The sequence below is a fragment of the Schistocerca serialis genome, chromosome 6, assembly GCF_023864345.2.
Source record: "Schistocerca serialis cubense isolate TAMUIC-IGC-003099 chromosome 6, iqSchSeri2.2, whole genome shotgun sequence".
Taxonomy (NCBI): domain Eukaryota; kingdom Metazoa; phylum Arthropoda; class Insecta; order Orthoptera; family Acrididae; genus Schistocerca; species Schistocerca serialis.
In genome coordinates this window covers 469,557,787-469,573,152 of record NC_064643.1, presented here as the reverse complement: position 1 = coordinate 469,573,152, position 15,366 = coordinate 469,557,787, and the positions used below count along the sequence as shown (strand labels likewise).

The following is a 15,366-nucleotide window of genomic DNA, read 5'->3' as shown; positions in this document are numbered from 1 at the left end:
CAGGTGGGAATTCTCTTTCCAGCATATTCTACGCTCTTGCCGTCCCACTCGCCAAACCTTCTGTAACCTATTTCCCATTGCCTCACATTACTTGAGAATTCTCTCTCTCTCTCTCTCTCTCTCTCTCTCTCTCTCTCTCTCTCTCTCTCCACCTCTTACATGCTCTACCCTCTGAACACCTTTCGTCTTGTTGTGCAGCTGCTGAGTTATCTTTCAAAAGGCCCTCTCACTCTATGCCACTACCCTTCCGCACCTCACGCATGTTTTCCTACCACTTCCCCACCATTACACAACAGGCAACTACTTCCAATAATTGATAATCAACAGTCAGGCTCACTACAGCCATGGATGTCTACATTTGGGTGTTTGTGAATATGTGCGATTGATTTTGCTAGAGAAAGAACAAGAAGTCAAAAGCTTTTATAAAAGCTGTTTCTGTTGTGTGTGTCTATGCACCACACACCAGACTGCTGCAGATGAATGGTTACCTTTCCTGTATTTTATTGTATATTTCAGCTACTCAATTTCTGGACCTGTGAAATGATGTTCAGCTTCTTCAATCTTTATGAATTTTTTCCGTCTCTTGTTTATGATCCCATATGTAAGATGCTAATTCTTTCACCTGTCAGATTCTCCACATGCTTTTTAAAATTGTGAATAATCTCATCTTCAAATTTAATGATTAGAATGTGTAAAAAAAATCTCAAAAAGATCCTCAATCTCGGATTGATATAGTTTGCATTGGGCCACATAAATCTAAGCATACTAATTTGAAAACCATATCAGCTCTTAGGAGTTATATGTGAGAAGGAAAGTCTAGTTTGCTTGGTTTATATAGGTATGTAACCCAAGGCTTATCAGCAGATCCTTTTTGTGTGAATTCCAAGATAAAGCATTTTTGTAAAGTGATGCAGGCTTTGACGGCTAGTATTTGGACCTTGGTGATTTTTGTTATAAGTGCATTAGGCCATGGTCCAAGGCCTGTTTGTGTGCCCAGCTTCCATCTGGTAATGCTGGAGACATCACCAGAGGCTTTAAAGACTCAGATAACAGTATCAAGTGTAAACAATTTCAGCAAGCCTGTTGAAATTCTTTAACATTGGTACTACTATCTGAATCTTTATAGCCTCCAATGATGTCTCCATGATGTCTCCAGCATTAGGATATGATAGATCAGACACAGAAACCTGCCATGGACCACGACATAATGCCCACATAATAAAAATCACCACGAATGCTTTTCATATAATTCCATCATGTCTGAACGTGAGGTTGCTAAATGTTCTATGTCATAGATATTTTATGAAAGGTTGCAGACTTACATGCAACAGTGTGATCACATGGTTGATCCAGTTTATAAATTCTGTTGATTAATGATGCTATGGCTATCAATGTTTGCTCTGTACCACAGATGCTACAGCCTCTATCATCAAAAATGACTAGTGGGCTGTTCCATTGTTCTGAGTACAGAAAGTAAATTTATATTTATATCTCTTCTCCTGGTATTTGTCTTTTTTGTGTTTGCTAGTGCTTCAGAATGTGTAAGACATGTTTTTTTATACAGTTAAGTTCTCGTCATTAGCCAAGAATACTTGTTAACTGAGCCCATGGGTGCTTTGATGTATATATGTGTTGCTGCACCTGAGTCTACATACAAGTTTACAAGTTTTTGTGTATAGCTTCATCCAATGATGTCATTGTTGAGAATAATTTATAACTTTGGTAGAAAGAGTTTCCACTTGCTTTTACTGCAACAATTCTTTGCTACGTGCTCACATTTGTTGCATTTAAACATATTGTACCTCAGGGAATGTAGTGTGGTTATTGCAGTTGCCTGTCCCATTTGCTTGAAGGGCTGCATCATTGAAGCTTGAATTTCCCTGTGCATCATATTTTACTTCCTATAGTAATTAGTTCCCCCCCTCCCCCATGAACCATGGACCTTGCCGTTGGTGGGGAGGCTTGTGTGCCTCAACAATACAGACAGCCGTACCGTAGGTGCAACCACAATGGAGGGGTATCTGTTGAGAGACCAGACAAACTTGTAGTTCCTGAAGAGGGGCAGCAGCCTTTTCAGTAGTTGCAGGGGCAACAGTCTGGATGATTGACTGATCTGGCCGTGTAACACTAACCAAAACGGCCTTGCTGTGCTGGTGCTGTGAATGGTTGAAAGCAAGGGGAAACTACAGCTGTAATTCTTCCCGAGGGCATGAAGCTTTACTGTATGATTAAATGATGATGGCGTCCTCTAGGGTAAAATATTCCGGAGGTAAAATAGTCCCCCATTCGCATCTCCAGGCAGGGACTCCTCAGGAGGACGTTGTTATCAGGAGAAAGAAAACTTGCATTCTACGGATCGGAGCGTGGAATGTCAGATCCCTTAATCGGGCAGGTAGGTTAGAAAATTTAAAAAGGGAAATGGATAGGTTAAAGTTAGACATAGTGGGAATTAGTGAAGTTCGGTGGCAGGAGGAACAAGACTTCTGGTCAGGTGAATACAGGGTTATAAATACAAAATCAAATAGGGTTTAATAATGAATAAAAAAGTAGGAATGCGGGTAAACTACTACAAACAGCATAGTGAACGCATTATTGTGGCCAAGATAGACACGATGCCCACGCCTACTACAGTAGTACAAGTTTATATGCCAACTAGCTCTGCAGATGATGAAAAAATTGAAGAAATGTATGACGAAATAAAATAAATTATTCAGATAGTGAAGGGAGACTAAAATTTAATAGTCATGGGTGACTGGAATTCGACGGTAGGAAAAGGAAGAGAAGGAAACATAGTAGGTGAATATGGATTGGGGCTAAGATATGAAAGAGGAAGCCGCCTGGTAGAATTTTGCACAGAGCATAACTTAAGCATAGCTAACACTTGGTTCAAGAATCATGAAAGAAGGTTGTATAAATGGAAGAACCCTGGAGATATTAGAAGGTTTCAGATAGATTATATAATGGTAAGACAGAGATTTAGGAACCAGGTTTTAAATTGTAAGACACTTCCAGGGGCAGATGTGGACTCTGACCACAATCTGTTGGTTATGAACTATAGATTAAAACTGAAGAAACTGCAAAAAGGTGGGAGATAAAGGAAATGGGACCTGGATAAACTGAAAGAACCAGAGGTAGTACAGAGTTTTAGGGAGAGCATAAGGGAGCGATTGACAGGAATGGGGGAAAGAAATACAGTAGAAGAAGAATGGGTAGCTCTGAGGGATGAAGTAGTGAAGACAGCAGACGATCAAGTCGGTAAAAAGACGAGGGCTAGTAGAAATCCTTGGGTAACAGAAGAGATACTGAATTTAACTGATGAAAGGAGAAAATACAAAAATGCAGTAAGTGAAGCAGGCAAAAAGGAATACCAACGTCTCAAAAATGAGATGGACAGGAAGTGCAATTTGGCTAAGCAGGGATGGCTAGAAGACAAATGTAAGGATGTAGAGGCTTATCTCACGAGGGGTTAGATAGATACTGCCTACAGGAAAATTAAAGAGACCTTTGGAGAAAAGAGAAAACCACTTGCATGAATATCAAGAGCTCAGATGGAAACCCAGTTCTAAGCAAAAGAAGGGAAAGCAGAAAGGTGGAAGGAGTATATAGAGGGTCCATACAAGGGCGATGTTCTTGAGGGCAATATTATGGAAATGGAAGAGGAGGTAGGTGAAGGTGAAATGGGAGATATGATACTGTGTGAAGAGTTTGACAGAGCAGTGAAAGACCTGAGTCGAAACAAGGCCCCGGGAATAGACAACATTCCATTAGAACTACTGACAGCCTTGGGAGAGCCAGTCCTGACAAAACTTTACCATCTGGTGCGCAAGATGTATGAGACAGGCGAAATTCCCTCAGACTTCAAGAAGAATGTAATAATTCCAATCCAAAGAAAGCAGATGTTGACAGATGTGAAAATTACCGAACTATCAGTTTAATAAGTCACAGCTGCAAAATACTAACGCGAATTTTTTGCAGACGAATGGAAAAACTGGTAGAAGCTGACCTCAGGGAAGATCAGTTTGGATTCCGTAGAAATATTGGAACACGTGAGGCTATACTGCCCCTACGACTTATCTTAGAAAATAGATTAAGGAAAGGCAAACCTACGTTTCTAGCATTTGTAGACTTAGAGAAAGCTTTTGACAATGTTGACTGGAATACTCTCTTTCAAATTCTGAAAGTGGAAGTGGTGAAATACAGGGAGCGAAAGGCTATTTACAATTTGTACAGAAACCAGATGGCAGTTATAAAGAGTCGAGGGACATGAAAGGGAAGCAGTGGTTGGTAAGGGAGTGAGATAGGGTTGTTGCCTCTCCCCGATGTTATTCAATCTGTATATTGAGCAAGCAGTAAAGGAAACAAAAGAAAAGTTCAGAGTAGGTATTAAAATCCATGGAGAAGAAATAAAACCTTTGAGGTTCACCGATGACATTGTAATTCTGTCAGAAACAGCAAAGGACTTGGAAGAGCAATTGAACGGAATGGACAGTGTCTTGAAAGGAGGGTATAGAATGAACATCAACAAAAGTTAATGAGGATAATGGAATGTAGTCGAATTAAGTCGGGTGATGCTGAGGGAATTAGATTAGGAAATGAGACACTAAAAGTAGTAAAGGAGTTTTGCTATTTGGGGAGCAAAATAACTGATGATGGTCGCAGCAGAGAGGATATAAAATGTAGACTGGCAATGGCAAGGAAAGCGTTTCTGAAGAAGAGAAATTTGTTAACATTGAGTATAGATTTAAGTGTCTGGAAGTCATTTCTGAAAGTATTTGTATGGAGTGTAGCCATGCATGGAAGTGAAACGTGGACGATAAATAGTTTAGACAAGAAGAGAATAGAAGCTTTCGAAATGTGTTGCTACAGAAGAATGCTGAAGATTAGATCGGTAGATCACATAACTAATGAGGAGGTATTGAATAGAACTGAGGAGTTTGTGGCACAACTTGACTAGAAGAAGTGATCGGTTGGTAGGACATGTTCTGAGGCATCAAGGGATCACCAATTTAGTAATGGAGGGCAGCGTGGAGGGTAAAAATCGTAGAGGGAGACCAAGAGATGAATACACTAAGCAGATCCAGAAGGATGTAGGCTGCAGTAGGTACTGGGAGATGAAGAAGCTTGCACAGGATAGAGTAGCATGGAGAGCTGCATTAAACCAGTCTCAGGACTGAAGACCACAACAACAACAACAACAACAACAATAATAATTGGTCGTTAATGGATTTTTGTGATATCGACATATTGAAGTTTTCTAAAACCCGTTATCATCGGTTTGAAATCACTTGACATCCATTGTAGTAAAATGCATCCTACACACATTTCTTTTACTTTGAAGTTAACATCATTCAGTTAGTTTGATATTGAAGTGATCTTTGACACATTTTCTTCTACAAACAATGCTCCAGGCTAGTTGTTAAGAGTTTTATGAATTTCAAAATCCTTTAGATGTTCAAAATTTCTCACATGTTTCTTTTATGGCAGAAGTGTTATTTAGATGCACATAAATAGAATGGTCAACTGACAAAATCATATCAGCCCCTGGAGACTTATAGTTTTTATGCAACAAGTGATTAATTTGAGAATTCCAAAACTGCTTATGTACCTAGTGTTCTGTTAATTTTCTGTGACTGTCACTTTGCCTCAGATTTGATTGACTGTAATGAAACTTTTTGTTCTCCAGGAAAGCGGGTGGCATCCTGTTGTTCGGTTGCATTACTCACTCTTCAGTCATTGTATCCAGCAATACTTGTGATGCCAGCAGCACTTTATATTTATAAAAATGAAGCAAAGACAACTGTACAAAATAAACATTACACATGGAAACAGTCTTTCATATTCACATTTGTTGTGTTTTCACTGGCTGTTGGAAGTTTACTTTTCTTGTCATACAAGATTACTGGAAGTTTATTATTTCTTAATTCAGTATATGGTTTCATGTAAGTATATTACTTGTGATAATGCTTTTCTATTAGATGTAAGAAGGGTTCATATATTATAATATAAAATGATAAGTTTTGAAACAATCGAAACTCCAGGATGGAATGACAGTGTTATGAGAAGGGTAGATTTCTGCTCGGCATATAGTGAAGATGTTGGCTCATATAGAGGCTCAACAGAAAGACTGCTAAACAAGTAAGCGTTTGGCCAAAAGGCCTTTTAAAGTACACACACACACACACACACACACACACACACACACACAACCAGTGTCTCTGAACAGAGACATTGTCAGGTGTGTGTGTGTGTGTGTGTGTGTGTGTGTGTGTGTGTGTGTGTGTGTGTGTGTGTGTGCGCGCGCGCGGGCGCACATGTGTTTACTTCAGGAGAGGACTTATTTGCCGAAAGCTTACTTAGTAGTCTTTTTGTTGTGCCTTTCTGCGACTCAACATCTCCACTATATGGTGGGTAGCAATCTGTGTTTTTCATAATATTGTAATGATAAATTGGGCCCAGTTATGCAATATGGAATCAACTCCAAATTTATAGTTTTGAACTACATCATGTTTTGCAAAGCATTAAAAATAAAATTCTACAAGTACAATATAGACAAAGTGAGAATGTTATTACACTGTACATTTTAGATACCAGTGTTTAAAATAAGGAAAGGTATAAAATATAGATTTCCCTTGGTGGAAAGAGCCTAAATGGGAGTTGGTTCCATATTGCTTACCACAATAAGTTAAAATGGCACTCGGATCTTTTGTGTTGTATTTTGAGGGACTGGGTAGTGTGCATCAGGAGCTTGAAAAACCTGGCTATCGTGATGTTTGCATGTATTAATATATTAACCTTCAATTATTTACCAAACAATATTAACATAATACAATGCAATGGCAAGAAAATAATATATTTTGCACAATGAATCCATTGTTATTCCAAGGTAAAGTCCAGCACCCCATCAATATCATCCACAGCACCACAATCTACTGAAACACTACTGTAAAATGTGGTAGCTTCACTTGGAATGAGATGCGTAATGAACGTGATGTCGTCCGATTTTGGCTGTGGTATAGGCTTTCTATTTGGCCACAACGGTAACGGGAGCGATGAGAAGTTTACTGCAGACTTTGGGTGACCAGTTCTTCTTTTCTTGACATCTTCAACAAAATTCTCATCTAATTGTGTATTCATATATACAGAGAAAGGTTTGCTCTTTAAGATTCTAATCTGATGGAGTTGCAGCCAGCTTACATCGTTCTGATGTATGTCTTGTTTCTTATTGAAAATACTCTATTCAAGTTGTGCAGTTCCTTTAAAGTCGTGTTTTGGCACCCTGTGGACCTGTAGGGGATTCTTTTTCCTTGCCTTTTGCATTACACGTATGTAGTCTCCTGGCATATAGAATTTATCCTGCATCTTCAGAGCACATTCTATTATCGCCAAAGTCACTGTAGTTAGGCAAAAAAGAATGAGATAAGCTATTTCAGTGTAATTGTCTTCAAAGAACTATGCTCTTCTAGACTTGCTTTTAACATTAAAACCATTTTTATATTACGGTGTTGTCCCCCACATGAATCTGACCACAAAACCAATTCCTTCACTCCATGATTTAAATTGTTCAGTATGTGGTGTTGAAGACAACTTCTTGAGCCCCATAGCCAGTAGTGTTTTCAATCCAAGAATAGTAGTGTGCTTCATTACATTTACCAGTGTGGATTCTCTAACGCTTTAGATGACAAAGCAATGTGGAACTGGTTTGCAAACTTCACACCACTTTCACGTCAGTTGACTTACTTGGTACGCTCAGTCGATTTTCTTCTCTGGGTAGTCGGCCACGTCGATCTCCAAAAACCTCTTCTTTGAAGAATGAAGCTGGTTAAGGGAATTTTTCAGACTCACTCTCTCTCTCTCTCTCTCTCTCTCTCTCTCTCTCTCTCTCTCTCTCTCTCTCTCTCTGTGTGTGTGTGTGTGTGTGTGTGTGTGTGTGTGTGTCTTCATGAAATAAGTGGTTACTCGCAGAATACTTTTAGTTTAGTCTTGGTGTATTTCAACTTCCACAAAGAACGAATTCATCATTTCTCACATAAATATTCAAAAGTTTGTAAGCCAACCGATCCATCTCGCATTAGACTCGATTAAATACATTTACTATAGCGTTGGTTTAACAACCACATAATTTATGAACATGTCATGCTTCTAGCAAGTCAAACACATGAATTACTTAAAAGGCTAATCTCATTTCTTTGTTTGTCCTCAACAATCATCACAGTGACTAAAGAATAGCACAGGCTCTTCTCTACACTTATGCAGAAACTCTATGGATCGTACAGCAGGTACTTGTCGGCCGCAGCATCACATTTATCTTGTGACTGTTTTTTGACCTGCACACACACAAACAAGCAATGCGCAGTAGGTCAGATTCGTCTCTCTCACACTTCTATTTAAAATATTGTGGGTTCGAGATGGAGAAAGGCCAAGAGGTTCTAGAATTTACACGGAAATTCTCAAAGCACTATATATTCCCTCCTCCCTCAGACCGAACACACGATATTTTGTATACAATCATTATGTACGTTTATATCCCATATAACAACAATTCATATTTCAACAGTATACCTGGGCTAGTATAAATCCTTGGGTAACAGAAGAGGTAACAAATTTAATTGATGAAAGAAGAAAATACAAAAATGCAGTAAATGAAGCAGGCAAAAAGGAATACAAAAATCTCAAAAATGATATCGACAGGAAGTGCAAAATGGCTAAGCAGGGATGGCTAGGGGACAAATGTAAGGATGTAGAGGCTTATCTCACTAGGGGTAAATTAAAGAGACCTTTGGAGAAATGAGAACCACTTGTATGAATATCAAGACCTCAGATGGAAACCCAGTTCTAAGCAAAGAAGGGAAAGCAGAAAGGTGGAAGGAGTATATAGAGGGTCTATACAAGGACAATGTACTTGCGGACAATATTACGGAAATGGAAGAGGATGTAAATGAAGGTGAAATGGGAGATATGATACTGCGTGAAGAGTTTGACAGAGCACTGAAAGACCTGAGTCGAAACAAGGCCCCTGGAGTAGACAACATTCCATTGGAACTACTGACAGCCTTGGGAGAGCCATTTCTGACAAAACTCTACCATCTGGTGAGCAAGATGTATGAGACAGGTGAAATTCCCTCAGACTTCAAGAAGAATATAATAATTCCAATCCCAAAGAAAGCAGATGTTGACAGATGTGGAAATTACCAAACTATCAGTTTAATAAGTCACAGCTGCAAAATACTATCACGAATTCTTTACAGACGAATGGAGGAACTAGTGGAAGCCGACCTCAGGGAAGGTCAGTTTGGATTCCGTAGAAATGTTGGAACACGTGAGGAAATAGTGACCCTACAACTTATCTTAGAAGAAAGATTAAGGAAAGGCAAACCTACATTTCTAGAATTTGTAGACTTAAAGGAAGCTTTTGACAATGTTGACTGGAATACTCTCTTTCAAATTCTGAAAGTGGAAGTGGTGAAATACAGGGAGCGAAAGGCTATTTACAATTTGTACAGAAACCAGATGGCAGTTATATTTATGAGTCGAGGGACATGAAAGGGAAGCAGTGGTTGGGAAGGGAGTGAGATAGGGTTGTTGCCTCTCCCCGATGTTATTCAATCTGTATATTGAGCAAGCAGTAAAGGAAACAAAAGAAAAGTTCAGAGTAGGTATTAAAATCCATCGAGAAGAAATAAAACCTTTGAGGTTCACCGATGACATTGTAATTCTGTCAGAAACAGCAAAGGACTTGGAAGAGCAATTGAACGGAATGGACAGTGTCTTGAAAGGAGGGTATAGAATGAACATCAACAAAAGTTAATGAGGATAATGGAATGTAGTCGAATTAAGTCGGGTGATGCTGAGGAATTAGATTAGGAAATGAGATACTTAAAGTAGCAAAGGAGTTTGCTATTTGGGGAGCAAAATAACTGATGATGGTCGCAGCAGAGAGGATATCAAATGTAGAGTGGCAATGGCAAGGAAAGCGTTTCTGAAGAAGAGAAATTTGTTAACATTAAGTATAGATTTAAGTGTCTGGAAGTCATTTCTGAAAGTATTTGTATGGAGTGTAGCCATGTATGGAAGTGAAACGTGGACGATAAATAGTTTAGACAAGAAGAGAATAGAAGCTTTCGAAATGTGTTGCTACAGAAGAATGCTGAAGATTAGATGGGTAGATCACATAACTAATGAGGAGGTATTGAATAAAATTGAGAAGTTTGTGGCACAACTTGACTAGAAGAAGTGATCAGTTGGTAGGACATGTTCTGAGGCATCAAGGGATCACCAATTTAGTAATGGAGGGCAGCGTGGAGGGTAAAAATCGTAGAGGGAGACCAAGAGATGAATACACTAAGCAGATTCAGAAGGATTTAGGCTGCAGTAGGTACTGGGAGATGATGAAGCTTGCACAGGATAGAGTAGCATGGAGAGCTGCATCAAACCAGTCTCAGGACTGAAGACCACAACACCCTCACCTTGTTCTTTTCATAACCATGAATAACCTTTTTCTTATTATTTAGCTATTCCTTATTTTTTTTTCATTTTACTTTAATTATAAAATGTGAACATTTCAATCAGTGTTGGAGTTCGTTTTCTTATATCTAGAAATCGTGAAGACTAAACCTTTGGTTTCCAATCGTAAGCTCCAGGTGTTCATGACACTTGAGTACTTGAGTCTTTATTCGAATTCATTGTACTATTTTTTCCTTAGTACATACTAGTATCATTATTTATAGTAGTTTATAGTCCGGAGACTCTGGACAGATGAAAGGGTTCTTTTTGACACTTGTAAACTCAGATAAAACATAATAATGCTAGTGATATATAGAATTCAAAGTTACCAGAATAATTCCTATTAAATGTGTGACTTCTGTCACAGTACTGTCCTTTTCCCCTAGGATCGGTACCTGTGCCTTACATGTAGGTTGACCCTGTGAGTGCATTTCCTCCATCCATTCTGGTAGGTACGCCTCTTTATAAAACATCCCTATTCATCAGGCCACAGGTCGTCCTATCTCTATGTAGGTATGCCTGCTCTATATCCTTAGCAAATGCCGGGTACACCCTCCTTATCCTTTATGCGTAGGCCTCATGGTTCTTTGCCCTAGTATACATCTTTATGTACACTGTAATCAAATATTTCCTGGTAAAATAAAAATCTATTTTACACTTCACTCTCACTTCTTAGTACGTCATTTAATACCCTAGAGTCCTATACATTTCAACTTCTGTAGTCATGGTAGATACTATATTCATATTTTTTTGTGTGTATGCATGTGTTTGTGTGTCCGATTCTTCAGCTTTCTTATGTTATTGGAAACAATGGAGACTATGAAGGACTTCTGTGATAGAAGTATATGAATATGGAAAGAGGGAAAAAAATATTTAGGTCCTCAGAAGAGAAGTAAGAAAGGAAAAAATAGAAATGGTTGCTAAGATCAAAGAAGAGAAAGAAGGTAGCCCCAAAGACAGGAAACCCTTCCCACCCCACTTCCCCAGGATCCCTACCTCACTGGTACTAGAGTTAGAAACCGTAGGAGGTATGGTTTAAATCGTCTCCCTACAGAACGGACATTCCCACCTTCACCTTTGAGGGCCCTGAAGAAAATCTTAGCAACCCTATGGAAAAGGCAAATGGTGAATAATCAGGCACACTTGTTTGCGAGGGTCATTTGAAAGGTGTGATGTGTGTTTTGTGTTACCGTATTTACTCGAATCTAAGCTGCACTCGAATCTAAGCCGCACCTGAAAAATGAGACTCGAAATAAAGGAAAAAAAAATTTTCCCGAAAATAAGCCGCACCTGAAATTTGAGACTCGAAATTCAAGGGGAGAGAAAAGTTTTAGGCCGCACCTCCAAATCGAAACAAAGTTGGTCCATTGTAATATGAGACACAATTTAGGTCGAATGAATGACGATACAGCTACACTAGTTTGGTTCGAGCCGTAAGCTTAGCAGTTAAGTTTTACCAGGTAGCCATTGCTATGCGTCAGGCGCTCCGCCCATTTTTATACGGGTACCCTTCGTTTTTCACGTGCTTCGTCTGGTTTGAATTGATTGCTTATTTTTCTTTGATCTGATAAGTGCTGTTCTCTTTGTTATAGGTGTTTACGTCACTCTAAGCTGAAAATGCATTACTGTACTGTGTCATGTATTGTTTGTCGCATTCTGATAATGAGTGTTTACGACCTGTTGCCACTCGCGGCGTTGTTGGCTTTTGTGCGTGCTACCGCCGCTTACAATAAAAAAAAAAAGAGAGAGGAATTGTCTCAGTAGCGAAGCAATGTTATTTACACTGCTGCTTTCTTTGATAATGATCAACAAGAACCAAATAGTAAACTGCATATGATAGATGTTCTGAACGAGAGTTTACCGAACATTTTTCTCCGTTTGAAAATCTTTGCAGACGCCTCTTTAGTACATTACTTTCTGCACAGAAATTAGAGTCATCTTAGATTTAAAAATCTAGTTAATTGCCGTGCTTCATTTCTGACTGTATCACTATTAGGCGTAAGAATAATACGAATATAAACATGACATGATTTGTGTATACTTCCGCGTTTGCTGTTGTCTCACTCTAGTTTCGTAGTTTATTAGGCAGACAGGATTTAAATGAGATAGCAGCAAACACGAAAGAATACATGGCAAAATGTTTATATTCGTATTATTCTTATGGTGAAGAGAATACTGCATGTGATTCACAATTCATAAAAGTTCCCATTAGCAACCATCTCTTCTCACAGGTAGGAAAAAATTCAGAATGTAGAATTGGCCATACTGACAAACATTGCAAACAGTCTTGCCAGTTGGATTTTCGTAGTACATTGGAAAGCTGCTACATTCGAAGATGAACAATACGGAATTTGTATTCACTTCGTTGGATAATGTATGAAAATGCAGTGGTTGAAATTCGGGGCGGAGAAAAAAGCTCGTCTTCCACATTTCTTCCCCTCCCCCCCCCCCCTTCCCCCCGGCGGCATAAGTTAGTTGTGGCGGCACCCACCAACATATTTCAGAACTTCCGCTTACTTTGCACTCGATTCTAAGCCGCAAGCGGGTTTTTGGGTTACAAAAACTGGAAAAAAAGTGCGGCTTAGATTCGAGTAAATGCGGTAGTCATGATTTATCTGTTGGTGTAAATCATGCTTTTATCTACACTACCCACTCCTTTTAAAATCAATACAAACCCTCCTGTCTACATCACATCTCACAAAAGATATAAAACATTCTATACAGAATAGAAATTTGTACACTACAGTGTAACCATCACATCATATTATATTCTACACAGACATAATATTCTTATTTCATTTATTTCATCTAGAAGTCACTGTTTATCTATGATTCTCTTAAACCAATCTTTATCTTATAGTCTTATCCAGTTTTCTAAGTACTAACATTATAGGATAGTTTAAGATTTTAGGACTAGATTACAGAATAGTTTAAGATTTGAAGGGAATTCGGTGCAGGAAAATTTTATTACAGAAGAAACACCGAAAACAACTCAGGATCCAATGGTCGTCTCTCCGCCTGTTAACACAGAATGTTAACGTCCCTGGGGGACAGAGGACTCCACTTGGATCCCACGGATCTGATATTAACGTCACTTGAGCAAGTGCAGACCAGTACTTCTCTTTATATTTCTTTGGACATTTTTCCCATTGCAAAACAATCACCACTTCACTAGGTAACACCACATTAGGTGAAGTTATTCTATGTTCTACTCTATCCTGGATGAGTTTGAATCCTTTCCACAGGTCATCCATACATCTCTTGGTATCACTAAGTTCAGAAGATTAAATAGCAGATACGTTCTCGGATGTTACTCTCTCGGAAACTTTCCAATTTATAAGTTTTTCTCCTGTTCCTCCCAACTATTTATATTTATAATGATGGAGTTCGCTAGTTTCACTCTGAAATTTCTTTCTACAGGATCTACTCGCGTATTCACACCCGTAATTTGCGACAGGACAATTGGTATTAACTTCTCTTGCTTATCAACACTTTCTCTTACAGTATGTAATCTCTGCTTTACAGCATCAAATGTAACATTACATACATTTTGAAATGATCCTAACTTTTCACTAAATTCAGATTCTACATTATTACATTTATCTTCAATATCAAATTCTAACTTCTTTGTCAAATCCTGAAGTGGATCATTCTGTCTCTGATTAACAGTTGATATATGTGACCGTTTAAAGAACTTGTTATTTCTCCTTTCAAATCTATTTTAAAATTTTCTACTTCAATAGTTAAAGTATCAAATTCAGTCTTCAAATTTCCCATGCCTTCAAATAAATTGCTAAATTCCTTACTTTGTTCATCTACCTTAGCACTTAACAATGCTAAAGTTTCATTCTGAACATCCAATTTACTATTTGAGTATTCACTGAATCTAATTTAAGACTTTGAGCATTTAAAGTTTCATGTAACTGTAAACTTTGGGCTTCTAGTTTGGCATTTAAAGTCACACTTAGTTCCTTTCTTAAAGAAGTATAGTGAGCAGTTAGTTCCTTTCTTAAAGCTGCTGAATCTGCACTCTGGGCTTTGATTAAATTTACTAATTCAGACTAGTCTGGCACTTCCTTCCTCACTTTCATAGCCATGGCTGGTTCTAAAGTTTCCCCAATTCTCTGTGTATTATCCATATTCCTATTAGTTTTAGATCTAGTAATCATTTAATGAATTAACTCTAAGTATAATAACTACACTAATAAAAGTCACTCTACTGTTTGTATCACTTCTTGCTACGGTACAAAGTTCTATTTTACGCTCACCCGGCATCAAACTCTCGCAATGTAGATAAGCGGATGTGACGGCAAGTCAGCATTGGTGAACAGCAAGCCTTCGGCGTCGGACATTGGTGTCAACGTCGTCGTTGGTGGCCAGCTGTGGAAGCAGATCGACACTGGTGAACCGCAACTGGTGGCGGTGGTGTCAGATGTTGTTTCGTGATTTCCCTAAATCGCTTCAGGCAAATGCCGGGATGGTTCCTTTGAAAGGGCACGGCCGATTTCCTTCCCAATCCTTCCCTAACCCGAGCATGAGCTCCGTCTCTAATGACCTCGTTGTCGACGGGACGTTAAACACTGACCACCACCACCATCAGATGTTGTTTCTGCGTCAGCATCACCGCAATGTGTGTAAGAGCTGTATACTCCCCCACTGGATCTTTTTAGTTGAATTATTCTCATCTTATCTCTTCTTAGTCCAATACATCAAGGTCTTCTTTCCATTCTTTTAACGTTCTTCCCTGTTGTTGCATCCACAAATTTTTCCATTGGATTTTTGGACTTAACCAAATTACACGAAACAGTTCTCTTGTATTGTTATATCTGATTGCTGTAGCATCACATCATATCTTCTTCTTCTTTG

At 38.7% G+C, this 15,366-nt stretch overlaps 1 protein-coding gene across 1 annotated transcript in view; it reads left to right on the top strand.

Annotated features, from left to right (window-relative positions):
• The window catches only part of LOC126483661 (phosphatidylinositol glycan anchor biosynthesis class U protein), a 91,941-nt gene that overhangs the window by 53,656 nt on the left and 22,919 nt on the right, over positions 1–15,366 (top strand). Inside the window, exon 4 of the mRNA XM_050106721.1 lies at positions 5,684–5,939. Within this exon, the coding sequence (XP_049962678.1) occupies positions 5,684–5,939 (256 nt within the window). The remainder of the gene's footprint in view (positions 1–5,683; positions 5,940–15,366) is intronic.